The sequence below is a fragment of the Aedes albopictus genome, chromosome 1 (assembly GCF_035046485.1).
Source record: "Aedes albopictus strain Foshan chromosome 1, AalbF5, whole genome shotgun sequence".
In the NCBI taxonomy this organism is placed as follows: domain Eukaryota; kingdom Metazoa; phylum Arthropoda; class Insecta; order Diptera; family Culicidae; genus Aedes; species Aedes albopictus.
In genome coordinates this window covers 177,570,699-177,582,389 of record NC_085136.1, presented here as the reverse complement: position 1 = coordinate 177,582,389, position 11,691 = coordinate 177,570,699, and the positions used below count along the sequence as shown (strand labels likewise).

The following is an 11,691-nucleotide window of genomic DNA, read 5'->3' as shown; positions in this document are numbered from 1 at the left end:
CTTCCACTTCGGTGATCTCGTCGATGTCTTTGACCTTCAGAGTCGCCTCATGTGTCAGAGCCCTCGCCTGCACACCTTCACCAAGGACCTCTTCTGCCAGCCTTTTGTAGGCGGCGCCCTTGTGTTCCTTCTGGCGCTTCAGCTCCAGGATCATCTCGCCCGTACGAGTACGTCTAATACTGCGTACGTCGGCTTCAAGACCCTCAAGCTTGGCATCGCTTCGCATCGTCTTCAAGACGTCCGAGTACCTGGACTGTTCCGTCTTGATGACGATAGCGTCGCCTTTCTCGCGCCTGGCACCTGCCCTCCTACGCCTTGGCTTGGCGTCCTGCACTTCTACCTGCGGATTCACCTTCTTCTTCCTCTTCCGCTCTACCTTTGTACAAGGAGGGTCCTCTCCTTGGATTGCCCTGCTCTGTGGCTGCTGAGGGCCCACCATTGGTCGCAACCACTTGTTCCCACCATTCCGGGACGGGCCAGCCTTTTCAGGCCCACCCTTCACAGCTTTCCGGGAACCCTGGCTGGGGTCCGACTTTCCGGCGTTACCACCGGCTATCGGGGTTATTATACGCCTGGCCTTGCGGGCGCCGCCAGACAGCTCCTCACCTGACGGCTGCCTCGCCCGCTTCTGCGAATGCTTGTCACGTTTGTCACGAGCATTCGCTTCCACACTCCTCGGACTACCTGCGAAGGAGAAGGCCGCCGTTTGTGTAAACTTCGACACATTCTCCTTTGCGGGTTCCGCTGCTGCAGCAGCCAGCAACGCGACCGCGTGCTCCTGCTTGGCCTCATCGACCGACACTCTAAGTCTAAGCAAGGCCGTTTTCAGGTCCTTGCTTATATTCGACTTAGTTGTCGCAAAGTCGATGATTTTGCCAAGCTGGTGCTCAGCAACCTCTAATGCGGGCCGTCCTTTTCCTACTACTTGGCTGATGGCCCTCAGCAGCCACGCTCCGTCCATGACCTCCACCGGCTGGCTTGCCGTGGAGTGGACAGGAGGTCCCACGCTTGAGCTACGTAAGCAGCTTCCAGCACCTGACTCCTCGCTTCTCCTTGTCGGAGACCTCATCAACCCGCTTCTTGCGAAGGGGTTGATCGCACCACTACTTCCACCTATGTTATTATTTTTTGAATTTTTGCTCATACTTATTCCCACGAGTTGCACGAGAAAGAATGTCCACCACGCCAGAGCTCTGCATTAACGCGGTAAGGGACAGCTTACTGTGGGGGTGCCCAGGTACCCCACAGGTTCCGTTAAAGATCGAGCATCTTTTTCACCCCCTCGATCACTCATTCCTCGGCACGGGTCGCTTGACACCTTGAATTGGGGTTAGTAGTCCTATTCTTAGCCGGCAACTACGCGGTTGACTCGCAAGCGGGGGGGGGGGGGGATGCGTCAGGCCCCCAGGACATCCGTCCCTGCTGACAGTTCCTCTGTTAAATACGATCTGTCCATGAAACAAGCTGTTCAGGGAATACCAGATCAACTTCGATGTATATCTATTCCTCGCATTTTTAACGAAAAGTACCAAAATGTCAATTCCTGTAAGAGATTCTTCACTTATGGGTCTCGCATAAATGGATCCACTGGTTTCGGTGTCTTCAATGAAAACTCCACCGCCTTCCGCAAACTTCAGGAACCTTGTTCGGTTTATGTTGCTGAGCTGGCAGCAATCGGCTTCGCCTTGGGGATGATCTCAAACATGCCCGCAGACCATTTCTTCATCTTCTCGGATAGTCTTAGTTCTATTGAAGCACTCCGGTTGTTAATCTGAAGTTCAATATTTCCAATAATTTTTCAGCTAGCATTCAATCACTTTCACCGTGAATCATCACATTTCTCTTCGTTGTCATCTCCAACGTTGACGTTAACAGCATTCATCGCTGTATCTCGTAACGCCGTGTTGCCAAATAAATCGAAGTATTGGAACACGGAGCGAAGACCGGTTGATGAAACCTGTAAGGCATTCATCTTACTTTCTTACAAAAATAAGGGAGCAGATGGGTGCACTGGTCGAAAGATCATACAAGATTACCTTTGTATGGGTCCCCTCACATTGCTCAATTTATGGCAATGAGAAGGCGGACTCTCTCGCAAAGGTGGGCGCACAGGAAGGCGAGACCTATGATAGAAGAATTTCACACGATGAATTTTTCCATTTAGTTCGTCAGAGTTCTCTTCAAAGTTGGCAACGTGATTGGCGAGATGGTCAACTGGGACGGTGGTTACATTCCATTATTCCTAATGTTTCTTTGCGAGCGTGGCATTACGGTTTGGACGTAGGCCGAGACTTCATACGCGTGATGTCAAGACTCATGTCCAACCATTACTCGCTAGGCGCGCATTTGCATAGAATAAACCTCGCGCTCGACAAGCTTTGTACTAAATGCGGTTCCGGTTATGATGACATCGACCACGTAGTTTGGCAATGCCCGGATAACGACGCCTCCAGAGCGCTACTATTGGATACCCTTGAGGCCCGAGGTAGACAACCCTTTGTTCCAGTAAGAGATGTGTTGGGAACCCGCGATCTAATATATATGCGGTCCATTTATGAGTTTCTTCGCATGTGTTGTATAAAGGTATAATCTTCTGTTTTTTTTCGCTTCAGTTTTTTTTTCTTTGTGTTTTGTCTTTTTTGTGTTATGTTCCTGGCCACCCGGCAGACGAAAACCCGTGACAAGCCCGTGCAAACACCAGAGGTGACGCCAAAAGCCAAGATACCTCCCGGATGTGCTACAGAGAACCCTGAAACCTTATCCTCACCATGCCTTTCCTTAAAATGGTGTGACCCGCTAACCTCGAGAAGCCACGAGTACCCTGGCCTCCTCTCAGTACTAACCTCGAGTACCTAAGAAAGTCAGAAAATTGTATGTAACTGAATACAAATAATGAATTGCGGCTCCGTAAAGCGTTACACGCGATTGAGCCATAAATAAATGAACTAGACAAAAAAACAATTGCGCATCATATGGAATCTGGATTCAATATGATGGGCAATGTATTCTGAATGCATTCTCAGGATATTTTGCGCTTTCTAAGTTTAGCTCAGGCTAAGAATTACTCTAGATTCCATATGATGCGCAATGTAACCTGAATGCATTTTCAGGTGATTTTGCGCTTCCTAAGCTTAGCTCAGGCTTAGGAAAACATCAGATTCCATATGATGCGCAATATAACCTGAATGCATTTTCGGGTGATTTTGCGCTTCCTAAGCTTAGCCCAGGCTTAGGAAAACACCAGATTCCATTTGATGTGCAATGTAACCTGAATGCATTTTCAGGTGATTTTGCGCTTTCTGAGCTTAGCTCAGGCTAAGAATTGCTCTAGATTCCATATGATGCGCAATGTAACCTGAATGCATTTTCGGGTGATTTTGCGCTTCCTAAGCTTAGCTCAGGCTTAGGAAAACGCCAAATTCGATATGATGTGCAGTGTAACCTGAATGTATTTTCAGGTGATTTTGCGCTTCCTAAGCTTAGCTCAGGCTTAGGATTGCTCTAGATTCCATATGATGCGCAATATAACCCGAATGTATTTTCGGGTGATTTTGCGCTTCATAAGCATAGCTCAGGCTTAGGATTGCTCTAGATTCTATATGATGTGCAATATAACCTGAATGCATTTTCAGGTGATTTTGCGCTTCCTAAGCTAAGCTCAGGCTTAAGAAAACTCTAAATTCGATATGATGTGCAATGTAACCTGAATGTATTTTCAGGTGATTTTGCGATTCGAAGAATTCATACAGGTATTCCTGGATAAATTACTTACGAAGTTTCTGGAGGAATCCTTGAAGGAATTTCTGGAGGAGTTCCTGGAAGAATTTCTGGCGGATTACTAGAGGCATTCCTGGAGGAACTTTAAGGGTAATTCTGGAGAAATTCCTAGAAGAATTCCTGCACGAAATTTTGCTGGAACTCCTGGAGGAATCCGTGAAAGAATCCATGTAGAAATCCGTAAAGAAATTGCTGGAGGAATCCTTTGCGAAATTCCTAGAGAATTTCCTAAAGGAATATTTAAGGAAATTCTGGAGGAATTCCTGGAGGAAGTTTTGCAGGAATTCCTGGAGGAAATTCTGCAGGAATTCCTGGACTAAACCCTGGAGAAAAAAATCTCATAGAATCCCTGGAGAAATTCTTGGAGGAATCTCTAGAGGTATTCCGGGGGAAGCTTTCAGTTGAATTCTGGAGGAATCCCTAGACGTATTTCTGGAGAAAATTTTGCAGGAATTCCTGGAGAAAATTCTTCAGGAATTCCTGTAGTAATCCCTAAAGAAATTGCTGGTCCTTTGGAGTCCTTTGAGAAATTCTTGGAGGAATCCCTAGAGGAATCTCTGGAGAAGTTTCTGGAGGATTCTCTGGAGGAAATCTGGAACAATCTCCGAAGTTATTTTAGAGGTATCTCTGAAGGAATTCCTGTAGCAATCTTTTGAAGGAATTCCTGAAAGAATTTCCGGAGAAACTCCTGTGGGAATTCCTCCAAAGAAGCTAATAAAATTATTTTTGTAGATACTTTCGGGGAAACTTCTGCAGAATTTATCAAATGATTTCAGGATAAATTTTCTTAAAACTCTTAAAAAACAATTCCGAAGGATGTTCTGCAAGAAATTCCTAATTCCTTCTACATGAATTCACAGATGAACATCCAACTGATTTTCCTGAAAAATGTTCTCAGAAAAGAAACCCTGACTAAACTTCAAATGGACTCACGGAATAATTCTTTGTGGAATCTCTAAAAACCCCTTATAAAAATTCCTAAGTAATTTTTGGATGAATTCTCGAAGAAACTGCTGAAGAAATCGTTGAAGGAACTCCTGTTAGAATTACTGAAAGATCCCATACAGAAATTTCCAACCATTAGCTACCTCAATTGCGACTGTGAATACTTGAGCGAGGTCTAAACAGATGTTCGCAGAGCAGCTCATGAATAAGTTTGGTAAACACTCTCAGACTATGATCTGCACAAATTCTTCTGAAAGAAATCGAGAAATTTCTGGAGGCACTTCATTTAAAACAACCAAAATCAGTAATTTTCCACTTCGAGTTTCTCGAAGTACTCCCAAAATCTTAATTTCATTCCGAAATCCTAAATGAGCATTGCTTAGTTGTTTTTGAAACTTGACCAAAACTTTAAGGTCCCGAGTAGAGAAGGAGCACAAATTGCTGCGAATATTCATCATGTTTAATGAGATAGATTGAACATGATCGAAGATGCTACATCCTGCTCTTACCTGTTTGTTTGACGAATGAGTTAGAGCAGGAAGCAGCAACTTCGATCAAGATCAACCTACTTCATCAAAAAGGAGTATTGTGAAACGAATAAATTACGGCAGACTTCAGTGGGCTGGGAACGTAGTGCGAATGTCAAAAGAAAAAATAATAACGAAAACAATATTCAACATGGAACCAGGTAATGGTCGGTGACTACATGGACGTCTGCGACCGTGCTGGCTACACGTGGTTGAAGAAGATCTGAGAATTATTAAATGTTCGGGGAAACAGGAGCAACAGAGTCCAAGACCGACGAAGATTGTGCTGTACTATGCGCTCATTGCTGGAGTACAGTTACAGGTATTGCCAACAACAGATTTATTCTGATGTTTCTCATCCTCCAAAAGGATGCTGGAATAATAACACAGCCTAACCAAGCCTCTCAGTTACTGTCTATCAAAATCCAACACTCGTCCCGAAATTATCATGAGCTTCCCAGAATCATCGGGACTACAAAAACCATTCAACTGATTCAACTGAACACCTTGCCGAACACACAGCGGCGTCGTTCTTTTCACTCATGCGCCAGCGCGCCATGCTGTTGTTGTTCGGCGCGGGGAATCAAGTAGCCGTGTGCGGGAAGTAAACATGACGCTAGTTTCGCTGCCACAGTGGGGTCAAGAGAGCTAAATTCTGATGCACTTGCTGAAGCAAATTTATGATGCAAAACTGTGCATTCAAATCAAAATTGCGGGGAAACGCCAAGAGTTAGGAGTTTGGTGTCAAAGAACGAATTGTAGGGCATTTCAAGGCGCTCAACTTTGTCTAAGGAAAAAAATAAGTTATTTACGCATTTTTTAGAGTAAATCGACAAAAACAGTTGAAAATTCACTTACTTTTCACTTATTTGCTCTTAAAAAGTGAGTAAGTAACAAAAACTTGCATGTTCGAAGATGACGTTCAATAGCAAATTTCATAATCTTTCGAACGGCGCTGAGAGATCTTGAATAAGTTAAACCGTTTTCATGTTATTGTCGTTTTATTTAAAGCATTGTCAAAATCGTGAAAAGTTCAATAACTCCGTAATGGTTGAGATTTGACCATATGCGTAGAACATTTTTTTTTCATCAAATATCATCCTTAATCACCTCCTGAAATATTCTGGGTAAGGAACCCAACACCCTGTATACCAACGCAGCAGAAGAGAAAAAAAATGACACTCCCGGCTAAATCCAGTGGATGCACGCGAATGAGAGAACAATAGAGCAGGGTATCAACAAATGCCGTCCTGGCAGGTTGGGTGCGTTTGGTAGCTGCTGAATAACCTAGTTGTTATGAAAATGATTTCGTGCTGTTCGAGCAAGTTGCTCGAATACTCCATCGATGATTAGCAGCAATGCATTGATTTGCATTCATTACACTGCATTTATTGCATGAATTTGCATGAAGAACTTAATAAAAAATTAAGAGAAAGTGAACTAAATCTTCACAATACTTAAACAAAATACAAACAAATTTAATTTTTTTTTATTAAAATTCATATAACTTCATCGAAGTACATAGAGAAAATAAAAACTGCTCGAAAGCTCTATAGTCGTCTGTAAGTGTCAATTCTTAGGAAGGCTCCAAATTTCTTAAGAATCTTTTAAGCCATGCCCGGCGATTCTGGAAGGATCGGAGAATATTTCTTGATTTTTAGGAAAAATTCCTGAAGAATATTTGAGTTTTCTATGAAAATATTTGAAACATTTGTAAAAATTTCTTAGTTTTCTTATGTGGTTCGAAGGTTTTTGAAAAGTCAAGGAATAATGTTTGATTTTTAGAAATACTAGAAATTCCTCGCCCACATCTGGGTCGGCTAAGGTTTATTTGAGAACATTCAAAAAGTCTAGGGAAAATCCTTGATTTTTTTAAATACTTGGAATTCCTTGTCCACATCAAGGTCCGCTAAGGTAGCTCGAGGATTTCCGAAGAATCTATGTGAAATTTTTGAGTTTCAGACATAGTAGGAATTTCTTGTCCACATCTGGGTCCGCTCAGGTCGTTTTCACTCAGCAGTGATCCATTTGTTTTATTACAAATTTATAACAGTTCTAAAAATTTGGAACGGCTCAGTTCCACCGGTGATTGTCTCATACACGATGTTTTGAAAGTGAAGGAGTTTGTCCTCGTAAATAAATCGAATTCACGAAGATCCTCTTGAAGACCATCGTGAAGATAGCTAATGGTTATGGAAAGAATTTAGGGATTCTGGAAAAAGAAATTCCTTCAAACGTTACCCCTGGAGTTTCTTTAGAAGTTTTCTAGGAGGCTTTCTAAGAGTTCCTCTAGGCTGTCCTCCAAGAGTTCTTCCAGGAATCCTTTTAGAAGTTTCTTCAAGAATTCGTCAGGAGTTCCTCCGGGAATTTCTCTAGAAGTTCCTGCAGGAATTCCTCTAGGGAGTCCTCCAGGAATTCCTTGAGAAGTTCCTCCGGAAATTCCTCAAGAAGTTCCTCAAAAAAATCCTCTAGGATCTCCTCTAGGAGTTCTTCTAGAAGTTCCTCCGGGGATCTCTCTAGGCGGTCCTTTGGGGATCCTCTGGGAGTAGTTTTATTGGGAATTTTCCTATGGGATTTTTTTCTACAAGTTCCTCCGGGAAATCCTCTAAGAGTTCCTCCAAAAAATCCTCCAGAAGAACCCCCGGGTATTTCTCTAGAGGTGCCTTCAGGAATTTCTTTAGTAGCCCCTCCGGACATTTCTCTAGAAGTTTCAAAGGATTTTTTTTCTAGGTGTTCCTCTATGATGTCCTCCAGGAGTTCCCCTCAGAATTCTTTCAGAAGTTCCTCTACAAATTCCTCTAGCAGTTCCCCTGGGAATTCCTCTTAGAATTCCTTCAGGAATTTCTTCAGGAGTTCCTCTAGAAGTTACTACGGGAACTATCGTAGGATTTCCAATGGGATTTTTTCCTTGGAGTTCCTCCAGGAATTCATTTAGTTCTAATGGAATTGTGGGGAACCAGAGAAACGCCGTTGAATCTTGTGTAGCGAATGCTTCAAGCTAAAAGGATTGTATTTATTATAAGTATCGGTATGAATTCTGAGGCAAAGGACTTACAATTTCAGTTAGGCTATTGTAGCTCTGTTCCCGAACAAACAGTTTCAAAGTGCCCCTAAATCGCCTATTAATAAAGGTTATTTTATTTGTATATCTAATTCACTGTGGTATTATTACTCACTTCACGTGTAATGAATGAACTCTTCTATCTCACGTAGCAGGGGATAAACAAAAATCAATCGTAGGTGTTATCTACTCTATGGAAATGAGGAAAAGGATCATCTTTAATTACCTAGCACAGGGAAAATTATTCACTCCTAAAGCCCATACTTATCGAAAAATGGTACAAATTGGTTTCATCTAATAAACACGCGTTATTGATTCAGGCATATGATGAGGCACCTTTGTTCTTCTACTGCATGACGTTGTTTTCGTCGTTCTGCCGTTTCGATGTCATTTTACGAGTCATTGTTTGATCTGGCGGGGTTGCCAGTTTAGCAACATCCTCCCCCCTGGTGGAACCCACGATGTTCTCGGTTCCAGCAACCTTCGATACATCCAGGACCGCCAGTTTCGAAACAGGTTTCCTAGTCAGAGCGCTTCCTGCAGTCTGGACCATAGCTTGACGTACACGTCCGTCCGCTGCAGTCAATACTTCTAGCACCCGTCCACGTATCCACCCGTTTCGCTTAGTATCATCGATTATCAGTACCAGGTCGCCGGGTTTGACAGGTTTTACATCGCCGAACCATTTCGTGCGTTTCGTTAGAGTAGGGAGATATTCCCTAGTCCACCGTTTCCAGAATGCATCTAGGTATCTTTGAATGGCTGTCCACGAACCTTTCATAAGAGAAACTTCGTTGACTGTTGGCACAACTGGCAAACGAACCCCCGACGAACTGCCCAATAAAAAGTGGTTTGGGGTTAGTGCCTCCTGTTCCACCGAATCCAGAGGCAGATATGTTAGTGGTCTGCTGTTGACAATACCTTCCGCTTCCGCTAAAAAGGTCACCAAAGATTCGTCGTCCAGTTTTTGGCTTCCGTCCTGGATTGCGGCCAGAGCAACCTTAATCGACCTGACGAGTCTCTCCCAGGCTCTCCCCATGTGCGGAGTGCCTGGGGGAATGAACTTCCACTCGGTTTGCGTGCTTGTAAACTCCGCAGCAAGTCCTTTGTTGATCTGCTCTCTCAAAAGACGGTCTGCCCCGTGGAAACTGGTATTCTATTAGGAGTTCCTTCGAGAATTCCTAAATATGTTCCTCCGGAAATCCCTCTATGAGTTCTTCCAGGAATTTCTCTAGAAATTCTTCAAGGAGTTCCTTGGTGAATTCTTCTAGGAGTTTCAATAAAAAAATTTCTAGGATTCCTCCGGGAATTTCTCGAGGAGTTCCTCCTGACATTCCTGTAGGAGTTCCTCCAAAGATTCCTCAAGGAGTTCCTCCGGAAATTTCTTGAGAAGTTCCTCCGAGAATTCCACAAAGGGTACCCGCTGGAACTTCTCTAGGAGTTTCTCCAGAAAATCCTCTTGGAGTTCCTCCAGAAATTTCTCTAGTAGTTTCTCTAGTAGTGTCCCCCAGGAACTTCTCTTGTACTGTCTCCGGGAATTTCTTTAGGGTTTCCTCTGAAAAATCTTCTTGGAGAACCTCCGGGAATACCTCTAGGAGTACCTACAGGTTATTATTTATTTATTCACTTATTTACTTATATACTTATTTTTTTCTTATTTTTTTATTTATTTGTTTGTTTATTTATTTATTTATTTAGTTATTTAATTATTTAGTTATTTAGTTATTTAGTTATTTAGTTATTTAGTTATTTAGTTATTTAGTTATTTAGTTATTTAGTTATTTAGTTATTTAGTTATCTAGTTATTTAGTTATTTAGTTATTTAGTTATTTAGTTATTTAGTTATTTAGTTATTTAGTTATTTAGTTATTTAGTTATTTAGTTATTTAGTTATTTAGTTATTTAGTTATTTAGTTATTTAGTTATTTAGTTATTTAGTTATTTAGTTATTTAGTTATTTAGTTACTTAGTTATTTAGTTATTTAGTTATTTAGTTATTTAGTTATTTAGTTATTTAATTATTTAGTTATTTAGTTATTTAGTTATTTAGTTATTTAGTTATTTAGTTATTTAGTTATTTAGTTATTTAGTTATTTAGTTATTTAGTTATTTAGTTATTTAGTTATTTAGTTATTTAGTTATTTAGTTATTTAGTTATTTAGTTATTTAGTTATTTAGTTATTTAGTTATTTAGTTATTTAGTTATTTAGTTATTTAGTTATTTAGTTATTCAGTTATTTAGTTATTTAGTTATTTAGTTATTTAGTTATTTAGGAACTCCTGTTAGAATTACTGAAAGATCCCATACAGAAATTTCCAACCATTAGCTACCTCAATTGCGACTGTGAATACTTGAGCGAGGTCTAAACAGATGTTCGCAGAGCAGCTCATGAATAAGTTTGGTAAACACTCTCAGACTATGATCTGCACAAATTCTTCTGAAAGAAATCGAGAAATTTCTGGAGGCACTTCATTTAAAACAACCAAAATCAGTAATTTTCCACTTCGAGTTTCTCGAAGTACTCCCAAAATCTTAATTTCATTCCGAAATCCTAAATGAGCATTGCTTAGTTGTTTTTGAAACTTGACCAAAACTTTAAGGTCCCGAGTAGAGAAGGAGCACAAATTGCTGCGAATATTCATCATGTTTAATGAGATAGATTGAACATGATCGAAGATGCTACATCCTGCTCTTACCTGTTTGTTTGACGAATGAGTTAGAGCAGGAAGCAGCAACTTCGATCAAGATCAACCTACTTCATCAAAAAGGAGTATTGTGAAACGAATAAATTACGGCAGACTTCAGTGGGCTGGGAACGTAGTGCGAATGTCAAAAGAAAAAATAATAACGAAAACAATATTCAACATGGAACCAGGTAATGGTCGGTGACTACATGGACGTCTGCGACCGTGCTGGCTACACGTGGTTGAAGAAGATCTGAGAATTATTAAATGTTCGGGGAAACAGGAGCAACAGCGTCCAAGACCGACGAAGATTGTGCTGTACTATGCGCTCATTGCTGGAGTACAGTTACAGGTATTGCCAACAACAGATTTATTCTGATGTTTCTCATCCTCCAAAAGGATGCTGGAATAATAACACAGCCTAACCAAGCCTCTCAGTTACTGTCTATCAAAATCCAACACTCGTCCCGAAATTATCATGAGCTTCCCAGAATCATCGGGACTACAAAAACCATTCAACTGATTCAACTGAACACCTTGCCGAACACACAGCGGCGTCGTTCTTTTCACTCATGCGCCAGCGCGCCATGCTGTTGTTGTTCGGCGCGGGGAATCAAGTAGCCGTGTGCGGGAAGTAAACATGACGCTAGTTTCGCTGCCACAGTGGGGTCAAGAGAGCTAAATTCTGATGCACTT

The 11,691-nt window shown here is 41.6% G+C and overlaps 1 protein-coding gene across 1 annotated transcript; it reads right to left on the bottom strand.

The window, feature by feature from the left end:
* Positions 1-8,656: 8,656 nt before the first annotated feature.
* LOC134289973 (uncharacterized) lies at positions 8,657-9,349 on the bottom strand. Its single transcript, XM_062856853.1, has one exon. The coding sequence runs from the start codon at positions 9,347-9,349 to the stop codon at positions 8,657-8,659; it is 693 nt and encodes a 230-aa protein (XP_062712837.1).
* Between the last annotated feature and the right edge of the window lie 2,342 nt (positions 9,350-11,691).

Bases quoted from the DNA above. Each gene is read 5' to 3' on its own strand.
- LOC134289973 (XM_062856853.1), bottom strand. From the start codon at position 9,349: ATGGGGAGAGCCTGGGAGAGACTCGTCAGGTCGATTAAGGTTGCTCTG.